The sequence below is a fragment of the Lagenorhynchus albirostris genome, chromosome 5 (assembly GCF_949774975.1).
Source record: "Lagenorhynchus albirostris chromosome 5, mLagAlb1.1, whole genome shotgun sequence".
Taxonomy (NCBI): domain Eukaryota; kingdom Metazoa; phylum Chordata; class Mammalia; order Artiodactyla; family Delphinidae; genus Lagenorhynchus; species Lagenorhynchus albirostris.
In genome coordinates, this window is record NC_083099.1 from 75,737,093 (window position 1) to 75,753,484 (window position 16,392).

The window sequence follows — 16,392 nt, forward strand, 5'->3', positions numbered from 1 at the left end:
TTTCAGAGTGGTAAAGTTCCCCCAGAATCCGTCTAGACATTTAGAAACACCAGATGCAAGTGGCCACTGTAGGATAGATTCCTATGGGAGCAGATCTAGAGCAGGTGGCGAGGACATAGTTTCAGGAACCTGAGAGCGATTTCTGATTCACTGGGATCCCTGCCCCCCCAGATTCCTTCCAAAGAGCTGGATTTCCCAGAAGACTTGATCCAGTGCTTCTACCCTCTCCATCTCTCCCCCCTCAAAAAAAAGGGCAGGACTATTCTACGTTTCACTGTCTTCTCTGTAAAGGTATAAGCAATATGCTACAGACAGAATGATACCATTTTACTCATTACCAGCTCAGACTTCAGGCAAGTCTTTTGTCTTTTCCAAAGTGCTCTTCTCATGGATAAAACTGAGATCTTTATGTTCTGCGATGCTGCAAAATTCTAGTGTTCTATGATGCCATACCAGCAAGGCGTGCTATATATTCAACTTTCCCTACACAAATAGGGAGATGGTCCCAATAGCCTGTATAGCACTGCACTCTGCCAGGCACTCAGTGATGCTTCAGGAGGGCAAAAACGGGATGAGAAATGCTGTTCAGAATGAATCAAACACTCAAACGTCACTCGGCTAAATGGCAAAACGAAACTTGCCCGAGTTCAACCAGGAGCTGCGTGCACCCACCTAGTCATGCCTTCTCTGGACCTCGGTCCTGAGTCAGAGCAGCGGGCTCCCTCCGCCCCATCTTATCCCTGAGACCCTGGGGACATGCAGGCCAGCCACACTTCTCATGTCATATGAAGAGGCAGGACTGGAGTGAAGTCCGTCAGCTGGGGGTTAGACAGCTGGGAGACGGTAGCGCGTTGTCAGTCTTCCGGTTCACTATTCTTTTCAGCACTTCCCCACATTCTGTTCCTAAAATCTGGCTAATCTGTGCTCCATGAGGAGAACTTGCAATTTCAGTCCTGTTTGTTTCCTCACAAACTACGTTGCTCAGAAAGGAAAATGTATAACTGCTTTGCTTGAAATTTTCAGTGGAGAATGCCCATGGGCATCTTTAAGCATCAGAGAGACTGCCATCCTCCTGTAATTATGCAGGGGCTGCAGGACAGCCTTGGATTGGCCCTGGAATGGGGTGAAAGTTTCTAACTCTATATCCTTTCCACTCCGGCACATCAGTGTATCATGGACTATAAAGTCTAGGACAGCTCCATGTAAAGGAAATATAATGCAAGCCACAAATGTGAGCCACGTGTCTTATATTATATAAAAAATAAAATTATGTAATTTTATATCATTTAAAATCTTCTAGTAGTCACAGTAAAAAAGTAAAAACAAACAGGTACAATTGTAATATACTGTATTTCACCCACTATGTCCAAAATATGATCATTTCAATATGTAATGAATATAAAGATTACTGAGCTACTTTACATTTTCTGTACTAAACCTTTGAGATCTGGTACGTAATTTATACCGAGAGTACAGCTCCATTTGGACCCCCCTCATTTCAAGTCTGCAATAGCCACACATGGCTAGCGGCTACAGAATTAGACAGCACAGCCGGAGCAGGCAGGTCTCACCTCTCCTCTGTGGTCCCCTGCACATCCCTGCTGCTTTGCTCACACTACGTACTGAGCCCTTTAAAAGCCCCTGTAGGGCCCGGAGACAACCGTACATCCCCTGAGAAGTCCTCCCAGATCACCCCAGGCACTGTGCTCTCATCAGCTTCTGCAGAACTATTTTAGTCAGAAATCAGGCAGGACCTTGAAGCATCTTTCCTCTTATTGTCTTCAGCAACTGTTTTCCTTTTTTTGGTCATTATTTACTGTTCTATGCTTATGGGGCAGCTCCCAAGTTGGACTGCAAGATCCTCAGGGGCATGGACACATCTTAAATTCTCTATGGTTGCTAGTCTAATACCTGCCACGTGGTACCCAAATATCTGGGGATCAATACAAAATATGCTCAGCTCAATTTCTCATATGATTAAGGAACTAATGAAATCATTTGAATGTGATAGTTGGCACAATTCCACAGAGACTTCTACATACTCGTTCATGCTAACAATAATCCAACGCTGACACAGCACTCACCATGTACCAGTTCTAGGTGATTTACGTATGCCAACCCATCTAAGCCTTGTGAAAACTCCGTGACTAGATCCCGTCATCCCTTCCATCTTCCAGACAAGGAAACCGACGCAGAGTTTATGTAACTCGCACAAAGTCACACAGGTAACTGGCAGAACTGGGATTCAAACTCGTTCTGGCCCCAGAGTCCAAGCTCTTAATCATCATGATCTATTGCCTCTCAATCCAGAACCACCCGCAAGATGAATTTTTTTACCCCCTGCTTATCAGTACGTAGCTTAAGCATCAAAAGCGTTCAGCCAGCATATTTCCTTATCTAAAAAGAATTAAGTTAATTCAGAAAATGTAAACAGAAGTAAACAATAGGAGAGACATGAAATTCCTGGTCCCAGAGGATGTTTCTCATAAATCCTCTTTAAACAAAGAACAGTACACTCTTCCTTTCAAAGGGTATAAAACTGGGGATAACTGGCAACAACTAGGTCTTGAAATCTGGGATGTCCTTTCATTTAGGACCTCCGCTTCAAGGGATTTTATCCTAAGGAAGTAATTATAGGTGTGTGTTAAGACTTAACTAGAAGAATGCTCATTACAATATTGTTGATAATAGCAAAATTAGAAACAACCAAAAATAGGGAGGTTGAAAATAAAAACAAGCCATATTTACACATGATAAAATGAGCACCTCGTAGTATGTTGATAAACCAGCTCTCTGAATAAAACGAAAAACCTTGATTTGTGGTGTCTGGTAACATTCTTAGTATAACTACTCCCACCACGGCTGATTTCAAGCTACCAATGGCTTAGCCATTGAATATTTAACAATCCCAACCTGAGCTGAGCTGGCATATCACTGAATGCATCCACAAAAACGTCGTGGAAGTTGTTTAGTATGTTATGAGAAAAAAGTTTGTAACACTACTACCCTATTTCTGGAAAAAATACACACATGGAAAAAAACTAAAAGGATATATTTTAAATGTTAACAGAGCTCTCTCTAGGTAATGGGATTTTATTTTCATTTATCTGTATTTTCAAATGTTTTCCCAGTGTTTATGTATGATTTTGCTAGGCAGATTAAAAAAAAAAATCAAGGCTCTCTTTCCCAGTAACAATAATTTTGAAATGACCTATCTTTGGAGGCGTGTCTCAAAAAGAGAAATCCCTGGACCTACTCATGAAGGCAACTGCACAATTAGAAGTCTTAGAAGTGAGGAGATTCCTAACACCACGTAAGCAAGAAAAGGCTGAGGGAGTAAAACATGCAGCTCTAGCCCCGTGCACACTGGTCTCACGGGGGAGAGGGGTAAGTCGTACCCCTCCCATGGGGTGAAATATACCTCGCGGAAAGGAAAGGTGGGATGTAGGGAGTGGAGATTCGTAAACTCCACAACAAGAATCTGCCTGTACAGTCTGATTCTGGAAAGATCTACTTCTTAGCCCAGGGGTCTTCCTCATCCCTTCTCACCAAATTTTAGCCATTATATTAAATCAGTACCAACAATTGCCAAGTTCAATTCTTGTCTACAGCGAAACCCTTTGTAGCCACTAAAAAGATCCTGGAAATGCATCTCTATGGAAAGACGTTCCGAAGATTAAGTGAAATCATGTTTTAAGGCAGAACATATTTATAAATATGAACCCATTTATTTTAAAAGGGGTAAACATATAGAAAAGGATACATTAAGTGATTAAGTAGTTGTTACGAGGTAGTTAGGATTATGCTACAAAGTTATGCTTTTATGGTCTTTTTTGTTTGCCTAACTTTTGATTTTTTTCTGAAGTAAGCATAGTTACCTTTTAAGAGTCTGAGGAAAATGAACATAAGAGGGAAGGAGTCTTAAATGGGAAGAACGATGCCACAACTACCCTTACTTGGCCCTAGGTGCTGAAGGTTTCAGGGAAGATGTAGGTGATTCCTAATTCCAACCTTGTCCCTGTCACCCCCGACCCTCCTGGCAAGTAACGGTGAGTGGTAAGGGCCTCCCCCACTTCTCAAAGCAGAATCCCCAGGAAGCAGGTCACAGACGCCCTTGCTGGAGCCGGGGGAAAGGAGGAGGAAGGTGGGGAGGGTGGAGAGGAGAGAAAAGAACAAACCAAAAATACGAAGCCTCCTGGAGGGCTTGTTAAAACACAGACCGCTGGCGCTCACTCCGGAGTTTGAGTCAATGGGGCCAAGAATCTGCATTTCCAACATTTTCTCCAGTGTTAACCACTCTTGGAGAACTTCTGCTCTAAGCAGAGAAAGAAGATGAGGAGGCAGCACACAGGTGTGAGCCTGACATCCAAAACCTGTGCAGAAGTGAAGTGTTTGCAATTCTTTTCACCAGTGAGGCTTGATTCTCTTTTGGATGGGGAAAGATAATATCCCTTTCTCCCTGGGGGCAATAATGGAGATGCTGATGGTGGGAGAGCAGAAACTGGGACTGTCCTGAGAGCCTTTTGCACACCAGGTGCTGTAAGAGACCAAACAGATGCCTACAACTAATCCCACCCCAAGGAGAGCAAGTACCTGCATACAGAGATGTTTTATGAGGCACTGTTTCAACTGAGCAGTGGAAGGGGTTTCCCCTCCTTTCAATCTGCCAGTTTCCTCACTATGGTCTCCAGCAAAGCAAGAAGAATGTGAAAGGACCTGTTGCATAACTCTGATCTTTGCTCTTTCACCTGGCTAAAGCCAACCTGGCAGCCTCTTGGCTGCCTTGCAGCCGTAACCAGGGCTCACCTCCTTGCAGGAAGTATAACACAGAAGGTTCTGTCAACCTCAAAAGAGGAACTCCATTAGTCACTGAATAGACCAAGCAGGGCGGCCAAGCTACCCATGTTTCCCAACCACAAGGAATACACAAGATAATGGCCAAACCTCAGAGAATGTCCAGAACCTTGGGGGCTGCTGTGGGCAGGTCATGATTTTTACCTAGGCAAAAACAGCCTGAAGAGGTGCAAAGCTTTGCAAATGAAGGGTGTGCAACAAACGTTGGCTGATGGGATCAGAAAAATGGCGCTCGATTAGATTGTTAGCCAAAGTCGAGGGGCAGGCAGGAAGTGATGTCTTTTTACATAACATAGGTTTTCAGGACCTAAACTTCAGTCCTGGTGTAGCCATGTTCCAATTCTTGTACACTGTGTTTCCCCTCAGAGAAGACTAACTTGAGGATGCTTCGGGTATCTTGCCAGTACCTTCTCTCAGATGTTCTTTTACATAACCACAGTGATTATAATACTAGAAGCATTGTATCTTTTTAAAATTTTTAATTGGTTTAATTTAAAAAAAAGGAAATCCCTATCGTACTTACAGATCACAAGCTTTCTTTCCCCCCAGTGGCAACTCTACAGCACTGAGGCACAGCTGACAATGGTTTGAACCAAGACCATTAAATTGCTTAGGAATGTAGATTTGCAGCATTACCACCTAGAAGACCCACAGATATTTAGCTGTGAGTCCCCTGAGTATGGGTTCTATGTTTAGTATTCCCAACTACTGTTACCATTACCAGCTAACCTTTTTAAAGCACTTTATATGCCTGGTGCTACGCTAAGCCCTTTACATACATTGTCTTAACTAATCCTCACAGCAGCCCAATGGGGTCAGTGCCGTTATGATTCCCATCCATTCTCCCCCAGTATCCAGCGCAGGGCTGGCAGGCAGTCAGCACATAAACATTTGTCAAATGGATTAAAACACTGTGTGTTACATAAAAACCAGTGACTTTCAAAAACGGAATGATAGGAATGTATTTCATTGATTCATTTCCACCTGAAAGGGTACACTTCATGAGAAGAGACAAGAAAGAAAGGCGGGGAAAGGGGCCTTTGGAATGAAATTGAACCAGAGGGGAAAACATGGACAGATATTTACGAAGAACAATGTGCAGAAGCTGCTCTGGGAAAGACAGAGGTGCAACTGCGGTCTCTGCCTTCTGTGGCCTTGGGACAGAACAGCCACTGAAGGCAGAACAGGGAGGTCCAGATCTCAGTGGCTCCAGGCAACGCAATCATCCCCCAGAATCACAGATCATTCCACAGTTAACACCCAAGTTCCAGCTTGGGGTCAGCCTCTACCCTTCTAAGTTGGGCTCGTCTAGAGTAAGAGAAACCGCACGCCCAGGAAGACAAAAATGGAGTTACAGGAGGAAGGCTGGAAAAGGGCTCTAGGTCTGACTCTGCTACTAAATGGCTGGATCTCAGTTTCCTCCTGTAGAAAAAAAGATCTATTAAATAATCTCTGAGATTGCTTCCAGTTCTAACTTCCCATGGTACAGCCCCTTCTGCTTGAGAAGCCCCACTCAGCTTTTAGACCCATGCTCTTCCGAGGGCATGGAAAAGCTGGGCCTTGGTCTGAAGGAGAGGGCAGGCCGTGCAGCCACTCACATTCACTGCAAAGGAAAAGCACTTCAAAAGGATGGGGAGTCTTTTGAGGGCAGAAGAGAAGCACCAAGATTCAGGAGGAACTTCATCAAGTACAATACCAAAAACACTGCTCCAGACTAAGGTAGGCTTACGGCATTTGGGGGCTCCGAAGTGAATACCCCACGTTCACTTTAGAAAAAACAAAACCAAACCAAAAACCTTTTATTTTGAATAAAAACACAGAGTCTGAGTTTTTATCTTTTTATCTCAGGTTAGGACTTACCAACCTGTAGCCCATGGAACCCCTGGGGTGACACGCCTACAGCATGATCAGTCATTGTTGGACCCACAGTTGTACCAAAAGAGGACATTTGGCTTCCGCGTCCAACCTCCTCCACCCCAACCAAATCCATACACTCCTATTTCTACTAGGCTACATTATGACTGGAAGGCAGGGAATAATTGAGATTCTTGTTACTACCCACTAGTCAGAGAATCAGGTATGGGAAGAAAACCATAATATCTAGGTTGGCAACAGGACGTATGTGTGGAAATTCTCCCCAGATTAAGGTATATCCCTGGGAGGCAGAGAAAATGGAGAGATATAATGGACAAACATACATGCTAAATGGTCAATTCAATTTTCATAGTGGTAAAGGCACTTCCTGGAAGATAAAGAAATAAAAAGGGATGTATACCTCAAGGCCCCAAGGCTTCTCTGACCCTGGGGTGGTTAACTAAAGTAAACAAAAGTGAATGTCACTTTTGTTCCTCTCTGAGGCTACCAACACCTTTCTAAAGGAACTTGGTGTCATGGTTTCACACATTCAATTCTGTTTATAAAATGAGCTGTATTAATTCATGGGCCAAAGAAGGGATATTCACATCCAATCATAAGATTCCTGCTTAGTGATTCTGGGGAAACGTAGGGGGGGAAAAAAGAAATTATAGAGAAGGATGACTCGGGATGCCCTGTAAACCCCCGTAACTGTTACCCATACCCTGTGATGTCAGCCCCAATCGCCCCTGCGGCGAAAGAGCCATGGGACTGTGATCCCAGCAACTCTCCTGTGAGCTTACTTGGCCTGGATAAGTCGCCACCCTTTCCTCTCTTCACTTCTGAGACAGTCTTCTGAACCAGGTACTGTCTCACAGTACAAATAGGGAGATGTGATGACACATGGGCTTGAGAAGCAAGGACAATGATACAACAGTAAGCGAGTATAAATAAATGCCATGCACGCTGTGGAGAAGCAGAGGAGGGCAAGAGTCAGGAAAGGTTTCCAAGAAGGGACTTTTGTCCATATACCCAAAGTTAATTGACTAGAAAATTAAAGGCTCTAAAACTGGCTTCCAACTATCAAGGTCTGAAAAGTCTCTAGGCTCCATGATCTAAGAAGTCACCAATTCTGGTCTGTAGCACATGACTTGGCAACCCTCCAGGGGACTTGAAATCCTTTCTGTCACTCAGAAACCAGTTGCTTTTTCAAATGGTAAGATCACTAAAGGAGAACCCAGGATGGACCCACTCTTTCAGGTATAGAGGAAAGTCGAAGTAGTCAAAGAAATCCTGAAACCTCCCACAGAGCGTGACATCAGTGAAGAATCACTCTTCAGACACACACATGCCACTATTTCATGGCTGGCTATTTTCCACTTCCAAAAAGGCAGTTATAAATGTATTTGCTGTCCTTCTTCCTTCTCACCCATCTCTATTTCTGTTCTACCCTTGGTTTTCAGTTTTCCTGCCCTTCAATACTTATTTCAAGGTACGGAAGGAAGGTCATCTTTCATCAAACCCCTTTGCCACACCCATACTCAATAGAACCAAAAACTGGAACAGAAGAACACAAGAGGGTTGCCTTCCTCACTTTTCCAAATCCAAAGACAAGCTCCACTAACTTCGTCCATATTTTTCTCAAATATGATCTTTAAAGGCCACACAGGTACGTCACTAAATCCTTGACTCTTACCCTAGTGTTAAGAATTACAACCACTTAGGATTCACCAGAGCAAGTCCAGGATAGCTTAGCTTTGTGTCAAAAAGAACCAGAACATTCCACTTCCTCTTGGTTCCTTTGTCCCAGACTTTAGAAGGAGATGTCCTTTAAATGCTGAGTGACTGGAAGCCAGTTAGTCAAGGCCCCTTGACTCAGGAACCATAGTAGTGAGTTCTAAACCATTAGCTTCACAGTCATCTGTACAACCAGAGGAACTGGTTTAACTGAAAAGGGAGGCCAACCGTCCCTGGTGTAGATGCCCTGCACTCCCATCAGCCTCTCAGACTCTCGCCCGAACCCTTCTCTGTGTTGCAGTTGGGCAAGCTTCTTCCTATGGAGTTCTGGGGCTCTGGACACTGCATTCAAGCTCAGTATAAGACATTATCTTTTCAGTCTGCTTCGAATATATGCCTTCGGGCTGGGTGGGGACTCTGAGCTCTCCTTGCTGTTAGAGCAGACTCAGGGAGCCCCCGGGCAGTACCCAGCACCTCAGACACATCATCCTGTCCAGCGGCTGCCAGGGGCTCTTGGAAGGGTGGCTGAGTCACGTCCCCCACCACCTTTCTCAGATTGGAGTCCCAGTTTTCCATCTTCACATGTTTCAGATGTGGCAAAGAATAAGGACTGAAGAGGAAGAAGGCAAGAGGCACCCGCCTTTGTTACCCTCCTTCTCCCTTTTAAGCTGCTTTCATGGCTTGGGCCTTTTGCCTCCCTCTGTCTTCAGCTGAGAGGCGATGGTCTCCTCCAGCTCTGGCTCCAGCAATGCCCCCCCCCCCACCGCCCCCTGCAAGCCACAGAGCCTGCAGCCGCCGCTTTCCCAGTCCTGCAGACAGGAGGTGACCCAGCAGGCACCCCAAGGGGGCTCCCTGCCCCCTCCTCTCACTGCCACACGGAGGGCCCGCCAGGGCAATTCACAAACAAAGCAAAGGCTGAGAGACCCCTGGAGAATTACTCTGTAAGGGAGCTGCGGCTGCCACACATCTGGACTCAAGGAGGCAGATGCAGGGCCTTTAGATAAGCACCGCCCACGTTCCCAAATTCTGCCTTTGGACAGGAAATGGACTCCCAAGAAATCCTGCTTGGAAACCCTTCACCATGAAAGCAGCCAGCCTTCAGCGCAAACCCACCCACTCGGATTCCCTTTGGCCATTTCCTGCTTCCTCTCCCTTTTAATACCCCCTTGCTTCAATTCCCAGCCTTGGTTCTGAATGTTTCTGAACTAGGCTTGGATTTTTGTGAGGGTCCCTGGCCTGTTAAACTTCCTTCTCCCTCTGAATTCTGATTTGGAGAGTTAGCTACTACTCAGTTCCAAGCTATTCTAATTAAATGCAGGATTGAGAGAACCTGACGCTGAAATTATGAACCTTAATGACTTGGGGAAAGGTCCTTCAGATTTAATTAGTTTTTGTAGTCTCCTATCTGCTTAGGATGGAGAATTTGTCAGGGCTATGCGTGGGGTGAGCACAGAGGACTCGGTGGTCACTTGGATGAAGTTTATTCACCAGTAACTCCCAGAGAGTTCCATCAGGACTCATTAGGCGAGGATGGGTAAGGAGACTGGGGCATTGCAAATAGGGGTGGAGGTGAGACACCCAATAGGTGAAATTTTAAAAAGGCTTATGTCAAGTGAGAGCCTATATTCTCACTTCTAACCACACAGAAACAGAATCTCCCCCACCCTCCAAGCTGAGGTGTTAAAGTGACATGAACTGTGTTAGGAACATCTGTTAAGTCTGTCTAGGAAGGGCTCGATTTCTTTTTCAGCATTGATGACTTTCCTTCTGTCATCCTTCTCACCATCGTGTTTTGCAGGCTGATTCTGGGGAAATTAGTTGCTTCCTGCAAGTCTCCTCGACAACACTAAAATTAGCAGAATAATTAAATACAGTCTTAATTGGGTACATAGAGAGTTCTTGGTTAATTAATGAGCCAAGCTCCGGCCCAGAGCTGCAGACCCACACTGACCTGCCAAAGCCCTGGCAGACAAAAGCCCGCTCTAGTCCCCTAAGAAAGTTGTCACTTGGCAAAAATATTTCCTGGTGTAGAGACAAGTGTCAGACATTCCTATAGCTAAGAGTCATCTGTTAACCCCGCGGCTGAGGTCCATATGTAAATGAGAGCACGAAAGTGTGACTCTGCCACTACAGGGACGCGCAGAGCTCCGAGTGGCCTCTCCCTCTCCCCCGCATCCGCGCCCCAACCCCTCTGCAGGCTGGAGCCCAGCAACCAAAGTCGCCGGTAAGTAACTGAGTTCCCAAACTTCAGCTCCGCATCCAAGTCAGAAGCTCCTTGAGAGCGGAGAGCAAGCGAAACGCTTCGTGCCGCAGAAACTGCAATGAACACAGTTGGGAGCAAACCCTCTCTTTGCCGTGCTCCCCTCCCCACCCGCATTTTCCCCAGACCACGGTCTACTCCCCCCACCCCGCCGCCCCATACTCAGCTTGCCCGGTCTCTGCCTAAAATGAAGGCGCAGCACCGACAGCCACTCACCTCTGCAAGGGAAGCAACAGCAGCACTTCGCCAAGAGCCACCCCAAAGAGGGACCTCGGGTGTACGCGCGGTCGCCGCCCTTCATGCTGCCGCGCGGCCCCAGCGCTCCCGCATGGCCCGGGGTGCCCGCCGCTGTGGGAGCGCAGCAGGCAGGCCACCGCGGCCCCGCGGCCCCGGAGCCAGCTGGCAACCTCGGCCGTCCCTTCCCGCCCTCCTCTCCCGCACCGCGGCAACGACTCCGACTTTCTGGGAGCCAGGGCCACCTTGGGGAGAAGGGGAGGGGCCGGTGGGGAGGGCGGCGCTGGGGGCGGAGTTCCAAAGTCCAGCTGTTTGCCCGAGTCCCGCCGGCAGCGTGGCCCAGAGCCTTATGCAAGGCCGCTCTGGCCGCCGGCACGGGGCACGCAAGGGGAGGAGGAGCGTACACAAAACAGGCGCAAAACAGGTGCTTCCCCTTTAGTGCAGCTTCCTCTCCTCAAAGGCCGCCACAATCAGCTCTGGCTTAAAATCCGCAACCCGATGAGGCCAAAGAGGTGGGAGAGAAGCAGATTTAGAAGGTTCGAGACTCAGTAGTGCTTTTTCTCTGACAGGTTCACCCCCTCCTTCTCCTCAGCCTCCGAACATGGACAGCCCCCTCTGTGTTGAAAACACCTTCACCTACGCTTTTCGTTCCTTCTTTCTAATATTTCAGGCTAATAATTAATGATAATTGTGCCTCCCCTTTTTATCGGCTCCGGGGTGGTAATGATGTTGTGGGAAAGCTCAGTATTGGAAAGAAACCATAAGACGGAAGTTCAAAGCTGTTTTGTCACCTAGTAGCTGTCTGACCTTAGACGAGACATTTCACTTTTTTGATCTTGTTTCCTCATTTAAAAAATAAAAGAAGGAAAAAGAATTCCCGGGGCTTCCCTGGTGGCGCAGTGGTTGAGAGTCCGCCTACCGATGCAGGGGACGCGGGTTCGTGCCCCGGTCCGGGAAGATCCCACATGCCGCGGAGCGGCTGGGCCCGTGAGCCATGGCCGCTGAGCCTGCGCGTCCGGAGCCTGTGCTCCGCAACGGGAGAGGCGGGAGAGGCCACAACAGTGAGAGGCCCGTATACCAAAAAAAAAAAAAAAAAAAAAAAAGAATTCCCATGTTACAGGATTGCTAAGAGAATTTTAAAACACATATCCATGAAGTAGCTGTTAGAGAGATGTTTTATACTTCCAGTTGAGTGAGTGCCTACAGAGAAACAGCAGACACCTTACTCATGGCGGAAGATGTCCATTCACCACCCCCCAACCACACCCAGTGGGTCTATCATCCCTTTACTTAAACCCCTATCTGTTTCCTTTTTAAGTCTTTACATATTTCAAGGTCAAGCTCACATCCCCCCGACCCCCCCAAGAAGCCCACCGACACCACACCAACTGGACCTTCCCATGAACCACTGCGTTTATCACTCACAAAGCATCTCTCCCATTCCTTGGCGTCCAGATTTAGGAAAAGGGATGGCTGGAAACATACAGAACTCAAAGTAGCCCATTCATCAGGAAAAAAAAAAAGCGGGGGGGGGGGGAAGTTTGTAAGAGGGATAAAAACCAGAAGCTTGATCACTCAATTCCAACCTGGAAGAAAGACAGCCACAGGACAAGACTTTAGGAGTTACTAGGATTTTGGGACTGGTTCAGATTTAGCCCATGACTCCATTTCAGCCAATGACAATAAATCGGAAGACCTTAGCAAGAACGACTGGGAAAGCAGCAATCCCTTCCCAGACGATGTCTGAGTTGGTGGAATGTTCATGTAAAGCAGCTGCAGGCCATCCTGCCGTAACTACATACGCAGAAGCTGCCTGAGAATAAAGCCAACATGGAGGAAAGATGAAATGAGAGAGAGGTAGCAGGTTGTGTGTGAGGTTTGATACCATCACCTGAATCCACTTTTCCTCCAAAGTCTTATCTATCCCTGGACCTTATCTGAGCCCCCCAAGTAAACATCTTCTTTTGTATAAGGCAGCTGAACCTCTATAATCTCAAGGTTTTCAAACTCCACTCCACCTACTCCCACAGTTCAGGTTAAGAACCTCTGAGCTACAGCAATATCTTTGGAGTGTTCCTAATTTCCAAACAGATGGTTCAATCTTATTCTTATTTTTGGCTTCAGTTATGCTTCCGGTCAAAGTCTATCTTACATGAATTAGGCTCTCTGCCTACCGATGTGTCCATTTTATCTCATCTCCATTTCCCACAACAGTGAACCCCAAAGAATTCCTGCTGGTCTCAGCCTGCACACATACTGGGCCCGGTATACCACAATGCTGGGCTTGGTACCATGGACTAGTGGGTCTGCCCTCTCCCCCCAAGTTAGCCACAGGCTTCAGGAACGCTGGACCATGACCTCAGGCATCTGCCCTATTCACCAACAGACATGTGTCCAATTTTGTCCTTTAGACTTATTCTCCTCAGATTTGCAGGAACTGAGTTTTTCAAAATCACATTTATCCAGATTTCTTATTGAGAGCTCAGCCCAGAGAGAGAAGGCAATAGCAACTGTGCCGCAACTCAGGCCTAGAGATTCCTGTGAGAACCTTCCTACAGCGACAAGTACAGTACACGCCTTCTCCAGAACATGCCAGGTGAGGGCTGTGGATGTGGTTTCTGGGGACTGTGGGCAGCTCCACCCCAACCGGTCACTTACCTGCCTTTTCCTCCAGTAGTACATCTCTCTTCCAGCACCCACTCCCAGATTCTGATCCAGATTCCCATCTAGAGTTTGTAAAAAGCTCTGCACGTGATTTCAGTAAGAAGTCAGGGCAAAGGACCATGGACCTTGGGACTCTGGGATTACTTCCTGCGTGGTACCTACAGAGTTTAGGGAGCACCTGGACTCAAATGTTTTCACTTTCTCAGACTCTGACATCCTCCCACGACCCGCGACACTCTCTAGTTACTAACCGCATGCTCCTTAACCCTCATCTTCCCTGTGTAGATTTCTGGCCTGTGAACGGCCTGATGGCTGATACCAAGGTGGTTCATAATTTTCCCCATATTATCCTGTCCTGGCCTCCATTTCTGACTGTGGCTTAAAACTCTGAGGTTCTTGTCAAGTACTGATCATTTATACAACAAAGAGTTGGTTTTTGAATATCTACGATCTGCAAGTCACTAAGTTAACCTGTATATGGGAATTTATAACGGGAAAATTATATGAGAAACAGAAATTGAATAAGACTGTTCCCTGAGCAAAGACAAGAACGAGGTGAGTTCTAGGAAAGCAGTAGGTTCAATTTTTTTGTGGCAGAAAAGGGAAACTGGAGGCAGACCAAGACTGGACATAAAGTAGAGGTTTCATCCTTGTGTGAAGAATAATAATTATCAGTGACCAGAAACACTTATTAAAAGAAAGGAGGTGCAATTTGTACATTGCTTCTGTATTTAATTAGAACTCCAAATACGTCTTTCAAAATTGTATAACGTCCATGTGGACAACCATTCCCAGGTTATATGTGTTATTTTAATAGTAACGTCTACAGGAAAGCATGACTGCCAGCATTATGCATAGTAATCTCTTCTCCTAACTACACCTGTTTAGTGTGGTCTAACCACTGCACACCTGCTGGCCCCGTGGACGCCTCCATCCACCTAGCGACAGCTCCCAGACTCCAAGGACTAAACCACCGCTGAGCTCGTCCAATCTGTCTTCAACCATGCCCTGCAAAGGTGTCCCTCGCTCCCTCTCTGCCTGCCCAGCTGACAAGTGTCTGCCTCCTTCTGGCTGTCTCACTTATGCGCAAAAAGCTTAGCCTCGGCTCGCCCTCTGGTTTTCAGGAAGGAAGTATGCCTGATCACCCTCTGGACTGAACCAAGCCCCAGGAAAGGGTAGTCCAGGCGATGCTGAAAAGGCTGTGGGGTTTCACAAAGGACCCAGTGTCTCCCCCAGAACCACCAGTGCTCATGCTTTTCTGGGGTGGATCTGCGGGCAGCCAGGACGGGTTCCTGGAGATCCGAGCTCAGGAGGAGACAAGCTATTTATCAAAGTGAGAGATGACTGCAGCTGGAGTTGCTAAAAACAAACCACTCCAGGTTTATCTGCTTCCAAAAACGTTCACTTCTAAGTAGGTCAAAGTGTTCCCAAACTCGGACAGTCAGAAGTGCCCGTCTATCACTCTGAGTTCCAATTTGGGAAGGCTTGCCGTTGCTAAGTGTCCACTATGAGGGATGCTATTTTCATTCCAACTGTCAATGCCCCCTCCCCTCCCACAGGCAGCAGTAGCAGCTGCGGCAAGCATGTAGATTCATGGGTGCAATGAAGAGGTTTCTGACACATTAAATGCAAAGTGGATTTTGCCTTGATGTAACTCAGGTCAATTTAAGGAAGATTTCATTAATAGGAGGGAACGTGGAAGACACTGCCCATCCTTATATTTCTGAGTTTTCAACCGTTCCGGATAAAGGAGAGGTGCTTAACCCATGTGTCCCCAGAGAAGATTTCCCAGGAAGCAGGATTTCAAGGACTTTCTCACTCAGAACTCCTAGCATCAGAACATCATTCCCTATATCCCCATCCTCAGGCTCCCCTGATAAAGCTTTGGCCGGTTTCCTCTACAGTTCTCAGGGGATGGAGGACACACTGAGCCTCACCCTTCACACATGAACTCTCTCAGGGGTCCCTGATTCATGGTCCTTTCTCTTCCCCTCCCTCCCTCCTTCTTCCTTCCTTTCCTTCCCTCTCTCCCTTCCTTCCTATAAATATTTACAGTAACTTCTTTTAGGCCAGCTACTGTTCTTGATACCAGGGACAGAGTAATGAACAAAACAGACAAAATCCCTGCACTTGTATAGGAAATCTAGGGGGGGCAGTATGGGGAATAGACAATAAATGTTAATAAATATGTCATGTAGCGCCATAATTGCAATGAGGAAGAGTAAAACAGGAAAAGGGGTACACAGTGGGATGGAAGAGGGTGGGAGTGAGGGAGGACCTCTCTAATCAGGTGACATTCAAGCAGAGATGTGAAGGAACTGTGGTGACAGCCGTCCAGGTATCTGAGGACCCGGAGTGTTCCAGGCAGAGGGAACGGAAGGGGTGGGTGCTGCATAGCAGAGTGTCTGGCTCAACTGGGGAAGAGTTCAGTCAGGCAGGCTGGTCAGGAGGTGGTAGGATTTGGTAGGAAAAATACGCCCCTCGCCACAAGGATGTCCACACCCTAATCCTCAGAAACTGTAAATATGTCACCTTACACAGCAAAGGGGACTTTGCAGATGTGACTAAGGACCTTGGGATGGGGACGGTGTCCTGGATTATCCAGGTAAGCACAACGTAATCAAATGAGTACTTAAGAGCAGAGAACCTTTCCCACTGTTGTCAGAAGGAGATGTGACTTTGGAAGAAGGACCAGAGGGATGCAACGTTGCTGGCTTTGAAGATGGAGGAAGGGGCCATGAGCTGAGGAATGCAGCTGGCCTCTAGAAGCTGGAAATGGTGAGGAAACA

At 46.8% G+C, this 16,392-nt stretch overlaps 1 protein-coding gene across 3 annotated transcripts in view; it reads right to left on the minus strand.

Annotated features, from left to right (window-relative positions):
• LOC132521141 (kalirin-like) overlaps positions 1 to 11,146 on the minus strand; it is a 110,530-nt gene extending 99,384 nt beyond the window's left edge. For 2 of the 3 annotated variants that reach the window (XM_060150457.1, XM_060150456.1), the window contains exon 1: positions 10,922 to 11,141. In XM_060150457.1, the coding sequence (XP_060006440.1) occupies positions 10,922 to 11,006 (85 nt within the window). In that variant the 5' untranslated portion in view covers positions 11,007 to 11,141. Of the gene's footprint in view, positions 1 to 10,921 lie in introns of all 3 variants that reach the window. The other variant, XM_060150455.1, reaches the window with a different exon arrangement.
• Between the last annotated feature and the right edge of the window lie 5,246 nt (positions 11,147 to 16,392).